This window comes from Theropithecus gelada, chromosome 5, assembly GCF_003255815.1.
Source record: "Theropithecus gelada isolate Dixy chromosome 5, Tgel_1.0, whole genome shotgun sequence".
In the NCBI taxonomy this organism is placed as follows: Eukaryota; Metazoa; Chordata; class Mammalia; order Primates; family Cercopithecidae; genus Theropithecus; species Theropithecus gelada.
In genome coordinates, this window is record NC_037672.1 from 76,423,861 (window position 1) to 76,449,484 (window position 25,624).

At 31.9% G+C, this 25,624-nt stretch overlaps 1 protein-coding gene across 4 annotated transcripts in view; it reads left to right on the forward strand.

The window, feature by feature from the left end:
* Window positions 1–25,624, forward strand: part of EPHA5 (EPH receptor A5) — a 343,406-nt gene that overhangs the window by 226,315 nt on the left and 91,467 nt on the right. For all 4 annotated transcript variants that reach the window (XM_025385372.1, XM_025385374.1, XM_025385373.1 and 1 more), the window contains exons 6-7: window positions 17,476–17,600; window positions 23,551–23,710. In XM_025385372.1, the coding sequence (XP_025241157.1) occupies window positions 17,476–17,600; window positions 23,551–23,710 (285 nt within the window). The remainder of the gene's footprint in view (window positions 1–17,475; window positions 17,601–23,550; window positions 23,711–25,624) is intronic.

Consider the following 25,624-nt stretch of genomic DNA (forward strand, 5'->3'; position numbering starts at 1 on the left):
CAGAGGATTTCATTTCTGAAATATTTTTAAAAGGCTGCAGTATGAGGCTTATGAGATCTGATAAGACACCATAGGACAGGGGAAAAAATGATGCTTATATTTTAACTATGTAAATTCATGATTTTCTTTTTTAATTTTGAACATAGAAATTTTATTATTTTAATTATTTCAAAATTAAATTTAATATGGTATTAAATCCCTATGACCTTGTGAGTTAGGTAAAACAGATATAACCCCAAATTTATAAATGACTATATTGAGACACTGGTAGGATTCCTGATTTTTACTGCATTTTGGCAGAACTTAAGTTAGGCTCTAGATTCACTCTGAATCCAATATGCAATCCAGTTGCATAATTGGAAATGACATGGTTAAAATCTTATGAATAACTTTCTGGTCAGGAATTGGTAACTTTGTATCAGAAATGTTGGTCATTCCCTAATGATTATAGATTTCAAGATAATGCATTATTTCTTTATAATTCTAAGAAGATATGGTTAATTGTATATTATTATCTAATAAAAAGCAAACTCTTTTATTACTATTTGTGACATGTTCCAAAATTTGATATATCATTTTTAATTAACTAAAGAAACAAATGCCTAACTTTAATGTAGGGTGATGGACATCATTAAGGCCTATTTGGGAAGTTGTCCCAGCTTCCCAAAGTAAGAAGGATAGTCACTGAATACAGTAAGAAATAGGCTCTGATTGGCAGGAAGCCAGAGTTGCTTTGTGAAAACTTATAAACTCAGTAGGATGGCTCTGCCTTCTTTGCAATATTGCAAGCTGAGATTCTGGAATAAGTTTGACAAAAATGCCTTCGTTACACATGGGTAAAGAGGGGAAATAAAAATAAAATGATATTGTAAATAACTTATAATAGTGTTAACACTTCATTTTTTCTATTAGAAATTATTGTTTGTTTTTACATTTTAATCTTGTTTACATATTCTTCAAATAACCCTTTCATTCTCTTTAGGCACACTTACAAAAATTAGCACATCATTCATAAATTCCTGGCAGTGAACGCTATAAAAAGAGGATCCTTTTCTTCCCTACTATGTTATTATAATGAAAATATGTACATCAAAAGCTTGATATTGTTTTCTAAAGAGGGCATAAAAAAAACAAATGAGTGCTAAATAAAGGGGGGGGGACTTTTGGCATTATGTAATTGATCAGAGAGTCATTAAACTGTCCTAATGCCACTAGGTGCAAGTTAGTTATGGATAGGTGATCTCATGTGTAAATAGTCAAAGTCAGTTATCGTTCCGGTAATCTTATGTTTATTTGATCTTATGCTGATTTGACTGTTTCAAACATGTAGATTTCAAAATATATACTACATTGTTCATCTAAGGATATTTTACCGAATTTTGCACATATTCAGAAGTAAAAACATTGAATCAAATTAGTCAACTTTTCCTGCGCATGTGGTACCAATTAGTTTTTGTTTTATCTGTCTCTGAATTGTTCCATCAATACTTCCATTGAGTTATTTGGGGGTGATTTAATGATAGGAGATATAATCGTCTTATCCTCTAAGTAACCAGGAGTATAAAATATGATGGATGGAATTTTTATTTAACATGAGTGTCTCGAGAAATCATGGATTAATAGATGTTAGTTACATTTTTTTTTTGTGTGTGTGTGTGTGTGTGTTTATAGCACTATTTTAGTAGACCTTGATAGCAGTTCATTAGGAAATATAGAAATATTTCTCCAAAGTGTTAAATACTGTCTGAAGAATACAAATCATCCATTTGTAAGAATTTATATAATGGCTTCTGATTCCCCAAGTTCTATTTTATCAGAACAACTCTGTGTCAAAAGATGAATATGTCCAAACGGACCTAACTCCTACAAATATAAGTCAAATTAAGCAGCTCTCATCAGTAACAGCTTAGCCTACCTCACAGAAAAGAACTTGATCTTATTTATAGTTATTTCATTACTAAGGGTAGTTATTATTCATTGAGAACATTATAGTATTTACAATCACTGAGAAAAAGCTTGTAATTTAACTCTAACGTTATAATAAATGCTTAAAATCAAAGGGTAGAAAAAATCATACTTAAATTTTATATAATAGTTACATTTTATTAATGCAGGTATTTAATTGGAGATGTTCAATATGCAGTCAGAAAATTGAATCCACCAATTGTGGATGGATTTTTTTTTTTTCCAGTGCTTAATTTCTATGCTTGCAGAATGTTTTTAATCATCAGAGAGAAACTAGCGAAAATGGTTTGCATTAACACCCTAATTTTACATATAAAAAGGCTCAACTATTTGCCCCTAATGCTAAGATAGTGACAGAACTAGAATGGAAGCTCTTCCTCAACTCTAGATCTGGGATTTCCAGCAGCCACAGTGATTTTTCAGATAACAAGTGTAAAAAGAAGAAAACAGTGCAACATCTAGACAAGTACTTTGTTTATAAACTCTTAATTTATCTAGGAGTATTTCAAGAATATGTCAATCTAATTAGATATCCCAATTCTCCCCTTGTCCTTGTGGCTATGAGAATCAGCATCAAGGTTTGTAATAAATATTTTGATTTCTTAGTATCTTCTACACTTAAAAGAATCCTTTGAAGATTAAAAAAAAAAACATACAAATACCATTATGAATATTTTGTATGCCTTCAAGAACACTTAATCTAGATTCTGCAAATATTATTCTTAGCCCATATGTGTAGACTCATCAATTAAAATGCTTCCACTCTGTGCCAAGAAACCTAACAGTGGATACAAACCATGGACTGATCGAAGACGCCTATTACACGAATCTAAAATTTTCAGTGACAGTGAGTTGAAATTTAATGCATAGCAATAAAACTTTCATGAACTTGCCCAGGGTGTATATATAGTTTATGACCAGTGTTAAAATGTGGATAATATAGGTGATTCTATTTTTCTTGTGTGTGATTTGTATATGTAATATTGACAGTTAATGGCATATTCCTATCCCTATGTATACCATAATTTGCACATAGAGACGGCAATGGGGAAATTACAAGGACCTATACTTCTGTGGTGTCTCCTATGTATACTTGATATTACTCACTGTATCTTAAACAAGACATTGTCTGGCTGTGTTTTTCATTTTTGGAACAGGCTGGAAAAATCACATAAAAGTCTTCCTAAATAGAGTGTCCTGGTTGGGTATTTCGTGGTCTTAAAAAAAAAACAGTCAGTGTTTTGATTTCAACGTAACAATTTAGTAGGGAGATGGCCTACAACATTATGCGAAGCAGCAATCTTGATTCAGTAGGGAATTTTCTGCCTATTCCATTGGAATTTTGAAACATTTGATGGAAAGTTGCATTAATTTATGTAAAAGGCAAGTGATGAATAGAGAAGTGCTTTGGAAGAGCAAAGGGAGATGATGCATTTAAAAAATATTTAGTGATATTTCAAGTAACATTAGATCAATTTCCAAAAAAAAACCCTCCATAAATGAATACAAATAAGATATTAATTTGCTAACTATGTTTAAGTAGTCCTATGGAAAGTGTTTGGGTATGTATACCTAAAATATAATTTTATAGGTACATTTAACAAATCCGTAATAAAGATATTATTATAAAACTTTTGTCTTGGCCTAGAATGTAAACATGCAAAGCCTATAAAATGATATAGATTAGACACAAATATGGCGAAAACCCGGATATATATAGGTGTGGTAGGCTGAATAATGATGCCCTTCTAAAAAAAAAATCCACAACCTATTCCTTAGGATCTCGAAATATGTTACTTTAAATGAAAAAAGGAATTTTGCTGCTGTGATTAGATTAAGAATCTTAAGATTGGTAGGTCATCCTGTATAGGGAGATTATCCTAAACCACTGTAGTCTAAGAGTGTTTATATTAATATAAGAGAGACAATAGAGTTAGATAAAAAGGAGATGTGATTACTGAACCAGAGGCTAGAGTGAGAGGTTTTTTTTTTTTGTTTTTTTTTTTTTTTTTTTTTTTTGTTTTTGAGATGGAGTCTCACCTTTAGGCCCTGGCTGACGTGCAGTGCACTGGCACGATTTTGGCTCACTGCAACTTCCACCTTCCTGGTTCAAGTGATTCTCCTTCATCAGCCTCCTAAGTAGAGTACCTGTGATTACAGGCGCCCCCCACCATGCCCGGCTAATTTTTGTATGTTTAGTAGAGACAGGATTTCTCCATGTTGGCCAGGCTGGTCTCGAATTCCTGTCCTCAGGTGATCCAGCCCCCCTCGGCCTCCCAAAGTGCTGGAATTACAGGCATGAGCCACCGCGCCCAGCGGAGTGAACGTGCTTTGAACATGAAGGAAGAGGCTGGAGCCAAGGAATTCCAGTAGTCTTTAGAGGATAGAAAAGACGTGGAAATGGATTTTCTTCTGAAACCTCCAGAAGAAACACAGCCCTGCCAACACCTTGAGTTTTAGACTTGTGACCTCTAGAACTGTAAGATAATAAATCTGTGTTGTTTTATGCCACTAGTTTTTTGGTAATTTGTTGTAGCAGCAATAGGAAATTTATATGATAGGATACTTTGGCCAGGCTTTGTTAAAATATATCTGAGTATCTGGAGGAATAGAATCAAGAGTCCCATATTCTATGACCAACATTACGTTTTAACTATGCATGTTCTGGCCAACATAGTGTTATCACTATACATTCTAAGGGAATATAAAATATGTTGGTGTGGTCTTACAGCTTTGTTCCACTGAAGACAGAGAGGTCTAGTAATTTGAATGGACATTAGAATATTTTGTTTTATATTTATGTGTATTTTAATATGGAACCTTCCCAAATTCTTACCTAAATTGAGTTTAGATTCTATATTCACTGCACAACAAAAGTGTTTATATTATGGAAGTCATTTTTAAGTTATATAAAGAACTATGTCAAAAACAAATACCCTACAGTGTTTTTAATGAACTAAGAAGAATCTGCTTCAGTACTCAAAAATTTTATTTTGTTCTGGTTTGCATACTTAATAACCTGTATGTAATGATTTGCATTAGTGGGTGTTTTGCATAGATCACTATGCTACATCTCACTTTGAATTAGCTTTACTAAACACCACATTATATCATTATATTTAGAAGCATCACGTTAAGTACCTAGAAGCATCACGTTAAGTACCTTTAGAATCATAAACGTGTTTAAATCCCAAATCCTCTATTTATGAGCTGTTGGTACTTAAATCATAGAGGCACTAAATATATTTACAAATGTATTTATATATGTAATATATATAATTTATTAATTTATGTGCAAAATGTATTTATCTACTTCAAATAAAAATAAGATACAATCTACTCTAGGCGGCTATGACAGCAGTGGTAGAGAGTGATAACTGATGAACTAATGGCAATGAAAAAATGAAAAAGGATTAATAGATTGAAACAGGATTAAATAAATAAATAAGTAAATAAGTAAATCAATCAATAAATAAACTAGTCAGGTATAGCGTTGCCCACCTATATTCCAGGATACTTGGGAGGCTGAAGTGGGAAGACCTCCTGAGCCCAGGATTTCAAGGCTGCAGTAAGCCAAGACTGCACCACTGCACTCCAGATTGGGTGACTCCATACCAAAAAACAAAACAAAACCAAAAACATAAACAAAAACAGAACAGAACAACAAAAAGGAACTCAACATAGAAGTCTAAAGCTAGTTAGATGATTTTCAACAAAGGTTTCAAACATATTCTGACCTTTTTCCGTTAAATAACTATAGACTTTCTCTATAAAGTATTGTTAATCAACCTTGTTTCCAATATTTTTAATAGATTTTATTGGATCGCAGTTTGCTCTTACCTATTTCACTTCTATATCTATGGCAAGTTTCTACATTTGCAAACATTATATTATAGCAGTCAATTATATGTAGCCGTTACTTCAAAAAGCGTATTAAAATGACATTGATTGCGCTGCTTAGCAATTTTCACTTGCCCCAGTTCCTCCTTGAATTTACAAGAATTGGTTATTTTTGTATCATTTTTGCTCATAAAATATGTAGTTAGTCATTAAACTTGAGCTAGAATCAGACTTGTAATATAATGTCATAAAGGTTTTTTTCAAGTTTACTCAATTCTGTTTTTTTAAATAAAATTTCATCTACAAGTAAACTGACATTTGTCAGTTTTATCCATAAATTTTCAGAAAGTAATATTCTATTATGTTTTTAATGATGATGTTACATCTTCACTACGTGTCAGAAATATCTTATATCACTTTCCTGTTTCATTGACTTCCTGATGGATTGGATCTTTTTTTTTTAATTGGACACATACCACATGCTTGTTCTTTTTCTAGCTATAGAGGATACAAAGATAAATGAGGCCACTCTCTGTGCTCAAGAGTTGTATAATCTGAAATGCAGGTATATAGATTTTCAGAGGAACGATCTAACTTTCTATATCTGTGATATATAATACTTTCTCCAAACAATTTATTTTTAATATTCCTAGTTGTATGGTCACTGGCCAGGACACATGGAATTGTTGATTGCAATAGCCCAACTCACTAGTGCTTGGCACACAGTAGTTTTTCAGTAATATTAGGGAAAAAAAGGAAAGGAGAGAGGACAAGAAGAGTTGCCAACAACACTTTTTCTTTCAGTTGAGAGACCTATTAAAAGCCCATGAGATGGAGAGAGACATGTCTTGAGTTTTGAGGAAAGGAATGTGCTGAGACAAAAAGGAAGAGACTTATATATGAGTCCTTCAGATCTCTCCTGTGTTACTCCACATGAATGTTTTATGTTACTTTTTACAAGTTATTATTTATTAATCATGACGTATCAAAGTTTGTGAAATATATACATACATAATTTTAAATATATATAAACTAGAGGATATTTATGGCTATCTGTATCATAATATTTGCTTCAAAGTGTTTACACGTGTATCCCTGAATAGTAGAAAAAAATTGAATTTGCATTTAGCACGCAGGATATTTCTCAAAATCCACAGTTCATCTGAATAGTGTGCAGAATATGAATATGGTGCAGCATGCAGAGAGCAGTCATTATGTGTGTACTGTTAATCATTGTGAGAATTTATCTTGGCTTATTTTCAGAAGACAATTTTCCAGTTTCACCAGTATAGAAGTATGTAGAGATATTTCTTATATATTTGAATGCTGTCATATTAATGTATCACGGTAGATCAAAAATAGTTGTAAAACTTTGTTTTAAGTAATACAACTAAGAGTTGATACAGTTTCATGTCACAGAATGTGCAATAAAAAGTTGCTTAATTTTTTTTCAGAGACAGTTGTTTCTCCTACTGCTTTTTATAATCAGCTTTGCAAAGCACTAAGGAAACAGCAAAAATTAGGACATTTATATACTCAAAGAAGAAATTAGATAATCTGAATAATCTTTAAAATAATTTTATGTGAGATGACATTAAACGTAACACTCTATTTAGAGCTATTCTTTCATTATTTTATGGAATAATACTCAAGAATACAATCTCCGAAGAAAGACTGCTAAGGTCTGCCAATTCCTGGTGGACTGAACTTGGATAATTAACTTCTGTGCATCAAAAAGGGATGATAATAGTTTCTATTTCCTAATGATGTTAGGAAGATTGAATGAGTTAATGTATATAAAGTGCTTAAACTGTAAACTGACACATAATGTTTCTTATAAATGTAACATATTATGTACTCTTATGGTACAGCAATTACAGTAGCCTCTTTCTCTATGTATACATACGTATATTTGTTCATTCACTTAGCCGATAATGTTAAACAATTCTCAAAGTAAAATGTGGACTTAGTTCTTTCTAATAACTGAAATTTATTCAAAATACATCTTGGGCACTTTGCAGCCAGTTATTATTTACATTTCATTTACTTTTTAAAATAAATAGAAATCTAGACTACTGTTCCAGTGGAACAAAAAATGTGGGTTTTATGCCATTTAAACTTATGGTGATAGATATATAATGATATGTTTTGTCAGCATTAGAAATTTCTCTATGTGATCTGTTGGAGTGAAACATGGCCTTACATGTGACTTCAGCAGCAGATATTTCCCACAACTGAAGAATGTGTGGTTTGATTCACTAACATTAGTCCCATGGCTTAAAAATTAAATATCTGGTAACATTACTAGTGTGGAGCAGAATGCTGTGATTTGGCTTTTTTTCTGGACTTTAAAAGGTTGACCAGCTGCAATCATTAATCCTGTATTTTTTCTAGTTCCAGCCTGTCATGTTGCTGTTAGAAATGATGCTATTTAAAGATATTGTGATTGGGAAGTTTATGAGAGGTGCTGATAAACACTACTCAGGTCTCCTAGTCATTCTGTAGCCAGAAAGTTTATCTTTTTGTGTCTACTGGCATAATTTCAGATACTGAAGAAATCATGTCAGATGGTCTCAGCGAGAATATATTTAGGCAGAGAACATGTGGTGGTCCTGAATTTTAATAGTATAATAGAAATTCAATCCGTTTCTTTAAACAATTGATAGATAAATAATTTATTATCACAATTCCTAGTGAATTAAATGATTCCTGTTGTTCATTTGGCTATACAAGACTAAGATCAATGAGAAGTGAGAAAGGAAAATGAGTAGGTTCTCTACATTTATGATGTGTTTGTTTTGCTTTTAAAAATGCTTGGTGAGATTGGTTTAAATTGTGAAAATTTTGAAATAATTAGCAATTGAATTAGAGTTTGCACTTTACAGCCTTGTTACCATTAATGACTTAATCTGTGGTTACCAAAACCCTATTTAATATGGATTTATAAGAGGAGACTAAGTTTTTATTGTTAAATATAAGCTATAAAAAGTTGTTTCTGAGCTAATTATGACTTAATTTCCTGTAAAACAAACTGCAGTATTCCATAATGGAAGTTTAATACCGATAAAACATTATTGAAAATTGCATATGAGACCATATTATCTTGAATATAGTATAACTGAGTAATAGTGAGTTGGTCAAAGTTTTCCAAATACACCATGCTATCTGCTAGATATAGCCTCATTTTATTCTAATACAATACTATAAAAATTATTTAAATTCTGTTTCTCATACAATGGGGATTGTGGTTATTAAGATCAAATAATCATTGACACTTAAGTCTCTGTGTATTAAGAATTCTATTATAGGGTAATAACAAGTAATGAATGGAAAACAAATTCTATGATAATTTATTTTGTGTGAAATTAATTTTGCTATTCAGAAGGAGGCATATTGTCATTATACACCTTGTTGCATTTAATATTTGTTTTTGTAATTTGCACTGTTATTTTAGAGAACACTGACTATGAATGCCAGTGATGTAGTTTTCTATTTTTATTATTGTCATTTTCTTTTCAAATTAACATCAATGTGAATGTGACTTCAAAACAATATTTAAAGAATATGCTTTGAACTATAAAGTATAATCACATCAGAAATTATTTCTTAGCAATTAAGTTATTTTCATTTCCTGCTGGAAGCAACTAATTTTTAATATTTTCTGATTTTCAAGTATTTGAAAAAAACAAACTCTACTGAATGGTACATTTTAGTTTATAAATTCTTTTTATTAAAATAGATATCCTCTCTCTAGAACTACTGTCATTTAAGGCCAGGTTTTGGTAAAATGGTCGTTTCAAAACTTCACTGAGGTCATATATCAAAAGATCCAGTTGCAGGCTTTTAAGATGGAGTGATTGTAGGTTTTTGAGTGAGCAGATTGAATTTTTATTTGAGAAAGAAACCTTTAAAATACCTTCTTTCTTTAGTACAGAAAATGGTTGGTACTAAGTGTGTTGAGAATGCACTGTTAGTTTCTTTTCCTGGTCCAATAGTATCAGATGACAACACAGTAAGAAGGATATACTAAGTATGTAAGTATATACAATTTATATTATGTATTAAAAAAATATAAAGTGTATAATATTACACATTTGTGAGTGTGTATGTTATAATATATCTGTCTTACTTTTTTGTTAATAATTTTGAATAAGTTTATAATTCAATAACTGCAATTCTCGTTTACTTTAGGAAATCTAGTTACTTATTTCCTTACATTCAAATGCTAATATGTATCCCAAAACAAAGATAGCAAAGTAATCACTATATGTAGCTTTATTAACCCAGCTGCAAAAGATGTACATGATTTCTCTTAGAGATGTTTGTATGTGTATGTGGTGTGTATATATGTATATATAAAATAAAATATGGATTTATCTACGTCTGCATTTCATTTAAAAATATATACATACATATATATGTAGTCTGTGGGAGGCAGTTAATTTAAATTGTCACATGATCATATACATAGTAAGGATAAATACTGAAAGACAGTGTTATACTGAAATTCAGTATAGACAGTATTATACTATTATTCAGATAAATACTGAAAGACAGACATAAAAATAAAAGATGCATTCACTATGCTAATGCCAATACTATTTCATCTTAGAAAATATAAACTAAAGATAAATTCATTGGCTGTAGGTTTTGTAATTTTCCATGTTTCTCTGGAAATACTATAACTATAGCTTAGGTTTTTAGATTAGCTAGGGTTTGTCTTCCTATTTTTCCCTCTTCCTTTTTCCACCTTTGTGAAGAAGTGAAAGAATGGAAAGTCTTATGAAGAGAGTCATAAGACACATAGATTTAAAACCATACTTCATCTTTCATCATTTCAAAAGTCTGTTCTTTACTGAAAGAATACATTTTATCTTAAAAATACACTCAAGTCAGGCGCAGTGACTCACGCCTGTAATCCCAGCACTTTGGGTGGCCGAGGTGGGTGGATCATGAGGTCAGGAGTCGAGACCAGCCTGGCCAAGATGATGAAACCCCATCTCTACTAAAAATACAAAAATTAGCCGGCACAGTGGCGGGCACCTGTAACCCCAGCTACTCGGGAGGCTGAGGCAGGAGAATCGCTTGAACCCGGGAGGCAGAGATTGCAGTGAGCAGAGATCTCACCACTGTACTCTAGCCTGGGAGACATAGCAAGACTTCATGTGAAAAAAAAAAATACATTCAAGTTTTATAATTATTAAACATACATATACATATAATTGTCTACATAAATATGAAGTTATGTGTGGGTATATGCACATATATATTCTTTGACTTTTTTTTCCAGTAGCTCTTATTTTATACAAATAGTTAGGGGTGGTAGTCACTTGACTTCTAATTCTTTATTTATTCTTTGCTCCAGAAGTCTCTAGATTTCCTTGAAATTCTTTAATAATATTGTTTATTCATTTTACTATTCATTGTCATATTCATATGTCAGATACATATTCAATATATACTAGATTCAAATATAGTTCTGCCTATACTGTGCTGTGCCAAAAACAACTAAAAAATGTATTGCTTTGAAGACATTTATACTGAAATTAAACAATTAAGTAACGGGATGACAGGTGGTGAGAGCCACTCTTGGAGCAGGAGGTTACAGATAAGTAAAGTGAGGAGACTAGAATGATCCATGTGATAATTGATTCAACTTAACAACTATAAAGTAGGACCATGTGCTATATATTCTTTATTAGCTTTAAATCCCAGAAAAATAAGTTATGCATATTGGAAATATTAAATGCCATTCTATGCTCCAGGAATTTTCAAGGCACATGAGATATATAAATAAATAAGACAGTAAAAGTATTTCCCATCATAGAGGCTATATTCTTGTAGAATATAAGACAATTCACAAGTAAAGAAATAAGCATATAATTTCAAGCAGTGCCATTATAAAGAAAAATAAGAAATTAATGAATGGTCAATCAGTCAGGAAGTGAATTCTGGAAATATGGCATTTTTTAAAGACCTAAATAAAGTGAAGAGCAATTTAGATGAAGATAAGGAAGGACATTCTAAACTAAAAGAAATGCAAGTGTAAAGGGTCTGAGGCAGGACAAATTTAGAGTGCTCAAGAAACATGTAGAAGGTCATATCCATGAACGAGAACAAGAGATAGTGGAGTTGATGACTAGAAATTTAGGCAGAGGATAGAGCATGTGTGACCTAGTAATCCATAAGGCAGGGCTTATGTGACGTGACCAAATTATAACATGAACAATAACACACTGGCTCTTCTTAGAAAAACTCCCTGAAGTTCAGGAAGGTATAAAGAAGTAATCCAATTAGGAGAAAAATCATGGTGTCTTCAACGAGGGTGGATGCAGTTGTATATTTTACGAAGTTGTCAGGAAAGTCTTCTAAGGACTAAGCAAACAACAGTGAACCAGACATTAGATTTTTCTAATTTTATAGATTATCAGCAGACTAAACCAAATTATGCATGAATGAGCAAACAAATCAAATTACCAAGAAATACCTAATGGTCAGGAAAATACCAAATACGAGCAGAAATAATCCTCAGAGAAAGGCAAAGTTGCTAACAAAGATTAGGATAACAGGCAATAGTGAGCCACAGGTTCAAGACAGCAGCAGTTCAGTAAACCTCAATACTGATCCAACTTCCAGCCTCAGCTTTCCAAGTTTAATTTTTTATAAAAGAAGCATTAATAATAATTCTTTTTAAAATAGTAATAATAATAATTTTTAAAAAGAAGAATTAATCCTAGTATGGTTTGCCTTAATTATTTCCTGAAATTTACTGACAAAATGATTCCACCAGAGTCTTTACTGAATATACAGAATCCTTCGTCTCACTTTGACCTACAGAGTCAGAATTTTCTGGAGAGAAGCCTAATACTCTGTGTTGTTTTGGAATACTGTAGTGGCCTAGACCTGCTTCATTAATAAGAAGTACTTTAATATGATAAAGTGTGCATAGCAGTGAGAAGTAGGGGCTTCCAGCTGTCAGATACTGACAGTTCATTTGGCCAAATTTTAATCTATAGAATCAAATGTAAAACACGTGTATTTTTAAATCTTGTGTTTAAATGAACTAATGCATTACTGATGTGTAGGGACTTCTGCTGGAAAGTTTAAAAATTGTCATCTGATGAAGTTTTTAACCCATTCATGGACTGTCATAGACTGAAAAGATTTCAATATTGTTTTATTTACCTCTCTCTAGTCTTTAAGACTTAATATGGGTATATACATCAAATACATAGAGTTTTATTTATTTATTGTTTTAAATACAAGTAACCAATACTTGACTCTATTTGTAATTTACCGCCTACACAAAATGTATTGGCTATAGGGATGCATTAATGGTATTTTCTTATTCCATTTGACACAAATGAGGTTCATGTTTTCATCATGTTCACTTTGTTTTAAAGAGTAAGGAAGACATTGTTGTATACTAAGTGTAACTATCGATGTTTTAATCAGCATTTGAAAGCGTGGCATTTTAATTAATAAAATGAATAAAATCAAGGAAATTTACTCATAACCTTTTATTAATGTAGAGTCATGAAAGCCTTGGATGCAGAAAACAAAGCATCTTATCTGTGTAAGCACTTTGCCTTTGGATCTCATCAAGCATTTAAAGCAGTGCCAAGTTCAGTGAAGAAGCTACAAATAATTTTGACTGTTAAAGGATGAAACAGTTAAAGAATTATGGAAAGTTCATCATTGAAATCTTCTTAAACAATTTTCTAATATTTTACAACTGATATTATTACAAATAGTATTTATTTGGCACCCACCCTGTACCTGACATTGTACCTGAAGAATAAGATGTCAACCTTAAAAAATATGAATTTATATTATTGTTCCTATTATAAAGATTGAAAGTACATTTATAAAAGTTAACTAACAGAATTACATAGAAATGGCTGGCTGCCAAAATACTTGAAGTCAATTCTATCAGACTTCAAGCTATCTGTGCCATGGCAGGCCTTTCCATCTTGGAACGCTGTGCCTTAAACTAGATTTCTATATCTGAAAAGTAAGGAAGATATATTGTTTTATACAACCGATGGCAGGATTTTGTATATCACTGTTTGTGTCATTAGGATATTAGAGGTTTCTACTTTATATCATTATCGATAAGTCAAACAGACACAGATGAACAATTCTGAACAATTCAGTACATACTAGACATAGGTGCTGGAACTGAATAACCAAGTTCAGTTGGATGGCTGATGGTGGGACCCGCCATTAGAGTGGGAGTTTACAGATAAGGTGTGGAAGCTAGAATTATTTATGTAATAATTATTAGAGTTGGCAACATCAGTATATATGTATCTTTAGGTTAATATAGATATAGGTAGTTATGTATAGGAATATGTATAGATATACACAAGTTAATATACACATTTATGTCCTTGTCCTGTCAGTAAGAGGGCTTAAAAGCAATGGCATCTCAGTGGCAAGAAACACACTCAACACCCATTTCTTGGTTTCTAATGCCTTTTCTAATAAAGGAAACCAGTGCTCCTTACAGAAATGAATGACTCTAGGACTGGAGCAGTGAATAAGCAAGATGAGCATAGAGTATCTGGTCTTTTAGTCCCAGAAGGTAAGAAAATAATGTAGAAATAACAAACAGACAAACCCATAATGATAGGTGTATATCAAAGAGACAGAGGAGCTCTGAAAGAGCTTCCAATGGCCAAAGCATTAGCAAATTCAGTAATAAAATAAAGTATACAATTATATACAAAGGAGTAAAAATATCCATGTCATACTGATGCAAATAATTACATAAATTTAAAAATGAAGAAAAATAGACAAATTTCTCCTGCAGAAGAATTTCTAATGATTTAAGTAGATATTCCACTATCAAGAAAGTGAATCATAAATTCCCACTCCTTTAATGTGGGCTGCAAATAGTGACTTTCTTCCAAAAAGTACAATATTGAATGCTGGGGAGAAAACAATGTTAAAGTGGAGAAACAGTAAACACTACGTCACTCAGGAAATCAAGGTTAACATAATGGCGATGATATGTTGGTAGTGTGTACCCTCAATATAATGTAATAGGATTGGCAATTTACTTTCGTGGTCATCCCCCAAAAACCCCATAACCCTGTTTTAATCATGAAAAAATATTAATCCCAACTGAGAGACAGTTTACAAAATACCTGACCAGTGTGCTCTAAAAGTGTCAAGGTCATCAAATCAAGGAAACTTTGAAAAACTGCTATAACAAAGAGGAGCCTAAGAAAACATGATGACTAAATTAATATGGTTTGCTGGATGGAATCCCAGGACAGAAAAAGGACATTAATTAAAGACTATGGGAATCTGAATAAACTGTGGACTTTAATTAATAATAATCTATCAGTATTGGTTCATTAATTGTGACAGATATAATGTCTTAATATGGTATGTTTCTAATAGGCGACACTAAATGTAAGTTATGTGGAAACTCTGTTATCTTATTTTTCTATAAAAAATTTCTATATAAATTTAAAACTTTAAAAATTTGAAACAGACAAAACAATTAGCTTATAATGGGAACTGTAGTAGCCTAAAGAATCTCCATCTTGCATATCATACTAGTATACAAAGGTAGCTCTAACACAGACGCTACAATATGGGAAGAATTTGGAATATTTCCACATATCTGAAAGCTACAACTCAGAAGTTTTAGAAATTATTTTGTACCCTTCACAGCTTGATTTCTTTGGTATTTTTTTTCTATCCTTATACAGGGATAGTGATAGTTTTATGATTTGACATCATCCATAAAAATTTTACAAGCATAAATGCTCTAAGTCATCATTCTCATTTGATACCAGACTTAAAAGGTTGAGCAGGCAGAGAATGAGCAAAAGGTATCAGCGAGGGAGACAAATAAGATAAATTGAGCATGCTCCTTGATGCTGACAAACCTGGTTACAGTTATTTTAATGTGCATGATACTTGCAGTGGTGTAGGATTGCTGCCATTCACAATTTGTGCATCATCATTATGTCCCCAGGAGCTGTCATCAGCTTTACCCAGAAGATGCAAAGATGCTCTTGTCACAAAGAAAATTATCCCTGACCTACTCTGAGCTCAGAAATGGTCTTCTCCCCTCATTCTAAACCAGTATTTTAAAGCACATTCTTAGCCACTGAACTACATTGGCATTTGTTAACTTAAGTGTTTGAAAGTGAAATAGTTTATGCTTTACTTTGATGAATGCAAGTAAATAACAAAGTATTGCACTTTAGGCTGATTGTGTCTGTGTTGGTATTTATTTGTTGTCTTTACCCACAAATGATTATTTTATTGAAGAACTGATTAAGTTTTAAAATTAAGTGCACATTTCAAACTAATATTATCCTATGATGAGATAAATTCAGGTTTGAATGATATTTAATTATGTATTTGCCATTCATTCATCCATCCATCAATTCAATCAACAAATATTCATTAAATTTCTATATGCTAAACAATTTTCTCATCTTGGAAATGTAGCAGTGAACTAAACTAAACCAATTCCTGCCTTCATGGAGCATATTATTAAACAATTTATGAATAGCAAGGTGGTAATACCATCAATTCATTAAGTAAAATCTGACAGCTATCTACGATAAATAGTTAAATATAAAAAAATGATTTCACTATAGTAAAGTGAGTGAAGAACTCTGAAGACTTAGTCTTTCTTTGGGTTTTTTACTGTTGTGTTAAGCAATACATATGTAGTGATACTGGGAAATTGAGTTTAATTCATGATTCAAGATAATTCATACAGATATTCACTATTGAACAAAATATATTCAAAAATTCACTGTCTTCCTTAATCGTCTGTTGTTTCTATTTCAGTAGTGTTAGCACTTTTCAATAAACACTACAGTGAACTAGGGAGCCCATATCTTACTCTTTTATGTTGCCATGTCTTTTAGACATGTTGTCTATACAAATATCAGCAGATTGATAAAAAGAATGTTGACTCAAATATTCAGATGTTTTTCAAACTCAAAATATCCAGACATATCCAAAAGAACAGATATATAAGTCCTATTTTCATTAGACAAGTAGTGGTTTCATAGACCGTATATCAAATTGTGATGATCACCAGAAGTGATTATGATTCTAAGGAAATATTTGAGAAAAATGAAAATTAAAAAAAGTTTATTTTATTTGCTATTATTTTAAAGTGTACCATATCTTTGGTGGCATGTTTCTTAAGGAACCTGCCCATGTTTAATATATACATTTATTAATGATTTTAGGATTCATGTAATTTCAAAAGTAATAAATTATAAAAGAGAGTTTGTGTTGTACAAATGCTATAATATAATCATGTATCTATTAGCATAATGGGATATGTCATACACAGCTCATACATTTTAGAAATGTGGAAGATATGTAAAATAATCAGGAGTATCTTTATTCTATAAAATATAAAATAAAATAATTTATGTTTCTAAACTACTTAGAAAAAATATGGACTACAGTTTTATCATGAAAAAATCCTGAGGATATTTAGCTGATTTATATTTGTAAAAAATCTTCACAATCTTTAAACATTATATAGATAAACTAAAATTTAATTGGATTTTTTTTCATAGTGCTACATTCTCAAAATGCAATATATGTAATACACATAACAGGCTTACTTTTAGGGCCTCATTAATCACACTGCTCCTTATTTAAACTATTTTGCAGCTCCATCTCCAGTTACCAATGTGAAAAAAGGGAAGATTGCAAAAAACAGCATCTCTTTGTCTTGGCAAGAGCCAGATCGCCCCAATGGAATCATCCTGGAGTATGAAATCAAGTATTTTGAAAAGGTAAGACTAACAGAATTAAAAAAAAAAAAAAATGTCTTCAGTTTCTTTTTTTTTTATTTTTTCACTTTAGCAATTGCAATTATCCAATTTGTAGAAGTGTATGTTGCAATTTTATGTATAAATCAATGACAATTGATTCTGCAGTCATAATTATGGACGCTAGAAGTGTACAGGGACCTCTCTATTCATGTTCTGCTGCTGCCAAATAGTTTACACAGCTTAGATACTGCCATATAGTCTAATATTAGCTTAACTGAGTTGAACAGCATTAAAAGATGAAGTCATAGGACATTTGAAAGTGTTACAAAGACTTAAGCTATAGATTTTCAGTAGTGACTGCAGTGTGCTAACAGAGAAATCATATGTGCTTATGGCTAGTAACTCAACATAACACCTATACTATTAAGGTAATATGAAGAAGATAAGACACATATATCACATACAGTTTTTAGATTCTTAGCAAACATTTGGCACTGTAGTATAAAATTTATGTTTAAATTTCAGGTTAAAAAATAAAAACATATATGCATCACATTCCCCATATTTTCTTGATTTCCTCTTGTTCTATGAGTCTCTTAGAGATACTTTTAAACATTTTGCCATAATAGCTATTGAGGTCAGGTCTCAAGATTGTAATAAACTCTTTTCCTCTTTTCTGAATTCACAAGCAAATGAGTTATTGATGAAAGAGTCATACAGATGGAAGCTGAAAAAGCTTGTAATTTCTAAAACTGGGCTGGAGTATGTGGCTTACATATGTAGCCACCATGAGTCTTCCTGCTACTTCCGCCTCATTCATCTGTGATTTTTCTACTGGCTGGATCTGAATGTCATACACACCTTAGGACAACCTGAGTTCTTAAAGAGGAGATAAAGATAGATGGGAACCCAAACCAGCCTCTGAGAACTGGGTTGGAGACCCTGACCCAGAAATGTTGGTCCTATGGATGTAGGGATAGAAATGAACATGTAAAAAATGCAGGCATGAAGATCCCAAAAAAGAAGAGAAGGACTGAGCCACACGACTTACTCAATGGCTTTTCCAAACTCACAGACATCACTCCTTCTTTTTTTCTGGAAGAGTAAAAGATATGGTAGGAAGTACAAAATCTTACTTTACAATACCTAAGAACTTGCCCAAGCTAGGGCATTGGAAAAGAGAGGGAGAATAAATGGTTCTCCTCACCATATATATATGCATAGATAAAAGAGTTTAGGGCCGGGCGCGGTGGCTCACGCCTGTAATTCCAGCACTTTGGAAGGCTGAGGTGGGTGGGTTGCCTGAGGTCAGTAGTTAGAGATCAGCCTGCCCAACATAGTGAAACCTCGTCTATACTAAAAATACAAAAAAAAAAAAAAAAAAAATCAGCTGGGTGTGGTGGTGGGCACCTGTAATCCCAGCTATTCGGGAGGCTGAGGGCAGAAGAATCGCTTGAACCCAGGAAGCGGAAGTTGCAGTGAGCCGAGATCGCACCATTGCACTCCAGTCTGGGCAACAAGAGCAAACTCAGTCTCAAAGGGGGGGAAAAAAAAGAGTTTAGGTAAGTGTATTGAATATTAATTTGTCACAGTATAGAAAATTTAAAAATAAATTTTCTTCTTTCATTCGTTGATTCAACAATTGCCTGTGTAAAAATACAACAAAGGATAAAACAATGGGGAGTGATGGAGAAAGGCCATCTACATATTTACAGGTTTTTGTTGTTTCTACAATGTTCATGTATTGATTATACTAGTAGATAAATAAATGATTAACCATTTTTGAAATAGTCATCTTTCTAGGAATGACTTACTGGTAGTATTATATACAACTATCAGATCATTAGGAAACATAAATGGTGACACATATTTCAAAAATAGGTTATCAAATACATTATTCACCAAGAATGCTCTTAGAGAATACCTCTGAGACAAAATTATGTTGGGATATGGTTAACATTGTTTAATGTCAACAGAACTGTAGTTAATCAAGTGGAATATAGTGACATTAAAATTTCTCACTGATTACTGTTCTCGTGAGATTACTAGTAAAAAACAGCATTGCAAATTCCAGAGGTCTACAATTTAAACATAGGCTATGTCAAAAAACAATTTGTAAAATTAAGGTTTATATTTCTTATTCAAGTTTTTGTAACCTTTGTTACTTTATATTGATGCAAAGCCATGTAGAGTTATATAAATATATATTAACACATGCTGAATTCTGTTGTGAACATTGTTTCTCAATTTTCATTGTGATTAAAGTTGATTTCAAAAGAAGATAAAATGCAAAATAGAATTCAAAAACTGTATATTTGACTATCTTAGATGCAATAAGGGTTAACAGCAGGGAGACTAAAAGTTTAACAAGTACTTACATTTTCTTTTATCTCTGAATCAACTAGCTCGATTAATGACTGGCTTTCTTTTTTGTTCTTGAGGAAAGCATCCTATTTTTTTCCCCTTATGAATAACCTTTGATTGTTTTCATGACCACTTCCCAGCATATGCATTACTTTCATTATATGTGTAATATTCAATATTAATGAGAATTTATCTTTTCTTAAAAAGTTGCTGCTTCTGTTAGAACAAAGTTATTCAACAAGTGGTAATGAGGAGTTTCTATTAAATATTTCTTCTACTGAGTTTTATCCATATTGTGATATTATTTTCTTTATAGTTCAATTTCTTTTTGAGTTACATTTATTTCAGTATGATTTGGTCTTATATTTAATAATTCAAATTTAATGCTTCAGTATTCCATTATATGATCTGTATAACTCAAATAAAGAAAAAAATGACTTGGGAAAAAGGTTTCTAAACATATTTCCAATAAATTAATAATAAGTTGCTTGTTTACATTAATTAAAAGCAGCAACATCTTTATATGATATATTGGTGGAAATGATTATTTTGGTCAGTGTTTTCCTTTTTAAAATAAAGGTATTAATTCCTGGACCATTGTGCATGAGCCAAACATTTGAGCATATCTATATTATACCTATAAAGTTTTTTTAAGACTTTCATTTATAAAAAATGGATTATGAGCTTTTATACCATGTATTGAGGTAGGGATCCTGATAGGTTTTCAGAGCTGATTTTGAGCTTTCAGAATAACACCACCATTTTATTGGATGGCTTTTGGCCAGACACAGGTGGCAGAGCTTTCCAGGGCACATGCATTTGCCAGCTGGCATTTCTGCCTCTGATTGCCCTGCTCTAATAGAGGTCATTGGGCTTCTCTGCTCCCGTGTGAGGATGGGCTCATTGCCATCTCTTAATTAAAGGCAGAGGCAAAGGGAAGCTGCCCCTTGGCAGGGTGTTTGCCAGCTGGCTCCTTCTGCTGAAGCCCTCCCCTCACTGCATGTGAACAGTGTTTGCTAAGCAGCTGGGGAATGTAGCTCATTTGCTCAGCTGGGGCACAAAGGCAGCAAAAGGCACTGCCCTGACCAAGGACTTGGCAGCCAGGCAATTGTGGGTGTTGACAATCTTTACATAAAGTTTGTGATATGTAGAAAATTACAATATGAGAGTGATTTAAAGGAATGAAACAGAATTAAATTTTGGAAGACGCTTACACGATTCACAATGTGTATTCATTGGTTTTGATCCACTAGATACATGCTTTGCTAAATTCTCTTCAATAACTTATGTATGGCTAACTCAGAGAGAGACAATGTACAATTAAACTCTAGCTAAGGAACAACTGAGACATACATAACGTTAATTGTTAAATCAAACAGAATGTTGTGCAATTGATATTAGATCATACATTATTTCAAGGAGCAGCAGTCCAGTTTCCTTGTAAATTTTTCCTTTTTGGCAAAAAGTATCAATTTCTAATATTTTTATAAAATGTATTCATTGTACCTTCAATAGTTAGAGTTTACAACTATGGAAGCTTTTAAAAGTTGTTTTGTTTTTTACTTATCAATGGGACAACTTACCATCATGCTATAAAGTTAAGAGTAATCCATTCTACTTAGAACCTATTTTGTAGCGATTGTGCTTGGTGGTATATGTATTATCTTTATCTCTGTCTCCTTCCAATATTCTTGGTAAATAATTTTATCTCCATTTTAAGGAAGAAAAAAACTGAGGTAAAGAGTTGTTTACCCACATTTTCTCATCTACTTAATAATATGGCTGGAAATCTAATGCTGTCATTGATGCCTTCTTCTAATGTTTTATATTATAAATGTTAATCCTTTATGTAAAAATGATAATTACATAAAGTCTATCAGAATTGTATACTTAAATTTTGACTAGATTTTTTCTTTAAGTTAAATTTTCTTTAAACAAATATCAGCAAACAGACATTTAACTTACTTAGTGAGAGTTACTGCTACAATTGTAGCCAAACTGGAAAGCAGAATATTATTGAGAAATATTCCTTTTAAATAATATGGGAAAATAATATTTTTCAATAATATGGAGAAATAATAAATGATAGTATCAGGTTTATTCCATCAAGAACCTGTGCATTCTCAGAAAAATTGGTAACTATCATAGTTTATAGAAGCTGTTTACAGTTGTTAAAAGGAACACATTAAGAAATTGTTTGCTTTTTACTGCTATGATCCTACCATACAGAAGGAGTAATAGAGTGGATAATAGAAGAGCAATACATGTTTGTCAATGAAGAAATTTACTGGTATTATTAGGTAACATTTTATAAGACTTAATTACCTTTGCTCAACTTTAATAAAATTTCCTAAATACATTAAAGTTTAGATAATTAAATTAATCTGCAGTTTAAAAAATTAAAGATCAATCATTTGCCTATGATGATCAGAAAGTGTGCTATTGGGTTTATAAATTACACCATACCTATTTAGAGATAATTTTGGACCTACTTAACTCTAAGATAATTTTGTATGTTTAAACATATTACAAGAGGAATGGTAAATTGCTTTAAAAGAAAAATGTTACATAGATTGTATATTTTAGATAGTTTTAGTGGTAGTCAACTTTGACATGTCATATTAGAAAGAGTTACAAATATTTAAAATAATTATGAAAATTAAAACATCTATTACAGTTTATTAACTGCTTTCACATACATTACCTGTTTCATTTTTACAACATCTCTGTGAGGAAACCCAGGCAAGTCTCTACTCCAATTTTACTGATAAGGAAACTGAATATAAAAGCAAAAATGTCCCTGCTATATTTCAGCCTGTGATTTCAGTATCCATGGTAAAGTTGGTGTGGGAAATTCAGAGAGATAATGAGGAGTTACGGATGGTTAGTCTAAACTTTTGTTAGCATCAAAATAGAAACAGTTCCTCTTTGTTTCAGTTCCCAAAATTATTTTTCCAGTAATTATTTTTCCTGCTCCATCTCCATTAACTACTACCTAGCTCCTCCAAATGAGGACATTTTCAAAAATAAATAAAAATGCTTTGCTTATCTGCATTTTTCTTTAATGCTTTCTATCTAGGCTTAGAGAATTGAAATTAAATTTCACCAGTGAAGTACTAATTTCTTACCTTAAGACCTAAGTACAATTATAAATTGAATTCACTAATGAGTTAAAGCCTAGGTCTTACCTCACAGAATGGGACACATTGTTAACTTTCTGTATGAATAGGCAGTATATTACATATGCTCCAATTAACTATATTGGAGGAAAAAAGTATACAAATAACAATACTAAAATAGAGTCTGTAAAATAATCAATCTCCTACAACATTATGTTTTCAAAATTTTAGAAATGTATTACTGCCAAAGACAAGTATTCTGGATAGGTGGACACAATGTCACCCACCACCCTGAGTTCTAGAAAAGACTTTAATATTCTATGTCAATAGCACACCTAGGATGTGTAGGATTTTTTTCTAAAGTATTATATTTGTACTAATAGAGTCCATTGGTTTCTGATTCATTTTCTGATCTATGGTTCTAAATTTTGCGGTCATTATTAATTTATATGCTGCCTTTTTTACTGTATGTGCATGCGCATCCCAAGGACCAAGAGACCAGCTACACAATTATCAAATCCAAAGAGACAACTATTACCGCAGAGGGCTTGAAACCAGCTTCAGTTTATGTCTTCCAAATTCGAGCACGTACAGCAGCAGGCTATGGTGTCTTCAGTCGAAGATTTGAGTTTGAAACCACCCCAGTGTGTAAGTCATTTTAATTACTGTCAACTCATGTCTCAGTAATGGTTACCAGAAAAGAGTCAATGGATCAATACCCTCCCTGGGCACTCTGTCAGTCTCACTCTCCCTCTCTCTCTCCCAGGCATGACCCCTTCAGGTAGGAAGCATCTGTCATGCTATTATGGTAGGTCGGCGGGTTAACACGTTGGTCCCTGCTCCTCATTGCATTCAGTCTTCTGGGAGATGGTACTTCAGGAGATACTTTAAAAATGTTTAAACTTGCTTCTAAAGACTTTCTTTCCACTGCTGCCATACTTTATTGAATTATTGCCATTTACTTTTTTAGTTGTTTTATTGAACTAGGCTACTAGGCTTAGTCTTTCTTTGAAAATTCCACAGGGAGTTTTCTTTAGCATTGAGATTGGCAAGAAAATGGTGATCTCAGGAACCAATCTGATCTCATAAAAACTATTAAATCTCTGGCACTGTCTTTAACGGGAGAATCTGGGAATATTTTTTGGAACAGCCTTTTTGAATCACTTTTTTCCCTATAAAGTAGTGTAAAACATTTTCCTTTAATTTCAACAAAATATTTATGTTACTTACTTGTCCTAAACACATTGAAAGAATTTAAGACAGTAATAGACGCTGTTAAAACTTTTTGTGAAGAAATACACAGTACTGTGAAATGTCAGAAGTGTATATGTGTGTCAGTGTGTATGTGTATTTGCTTTAAGCCGAGTTACATAAAAATTAGTAATTTTAAAATAAATAAATTGCATATTTCCTTTTTACAAAAATCAACAAAATGATAATTTAGTTATGAATTTACTTTGTAAGAATCAGAAGAGCTATTAAATTAAAATGTGAATAAAACTATATTATACGTCCCCTTTGAAAATCAAGATCTTCTTTTTAAAGTATATTTAACTGATTTATTTAAAAATAATTTTTAATCTGTAAAAATAACTTTCTAAGTGTTGTTTCACTGAATTTTATACGGAAAAGGGTGCCATTGTAAAAAATTATAAATTTGTTTTCTACACAAAGGAAAATCTATGAGTGAAGTTTAACTGAAGCTACTGAAATTTGAACTTCTAATGCTATTCAGAAAATTTTCTTTTCTTACTAGATTGAATAGGAACATGTGATATTAGTCTGAAAATTCTCATAATATTAGCAATGGATTATTTAATCCTGCCCCTTTAAACTAAAAGGGATTTAAGAAAAAAAGGCATGCTGTATAAGCTAGCCATCTTAACAAGGCTTGATTCTGTTTCGGTATAATTAGTAATAAATATTGCTTATGTGGTCTACCAACTCTGGGAACAAAGCCATAAATGAAATCTCAAACTATGCTTGAGTGCTTTGATAACTATACAAATGGAAAAATCCCATTTAAAAAAAAAAAAAAAGGTAAATTCTACTCAGTTCTAGGATGTTGGCACATTCAGCAACTGGTTTTTCTTCAGGCTTTTCAATATTCTATCATTTACATATGTATTAAATAGTAGCTGCCAAGCACACGAAAACTCAATCAGATGACTTAGAGGACTAATATTTAATCATTTCCTGTGTATACTTTTACAAAGGTTTACCTGAAGTAAGCTACTTTTAACATTTTCTATATAATTTCTAGAGAAAAAGAAATATCACCCACTAATTTTTTTATTGCCGAAGTAGATTATAGCATTATTTTTAATAGCAAATGAAAATACTTCGACATCATACTGCCTCCTAGCTATGAGAGTAAAATCTTTTTTTTTTACTCATATGTGTACATATATGTACAAGCTTTTTACAGAATGAATTTATTATTTGTAGAGAGTATATTAGATATTAATTGCTTTTTGATCTTTATGTATAATGTTTTCTGAATATAACTCAACAACAAGAATATATTGAACACCTATAACATATTAGGCTTCCCTAGGCCCT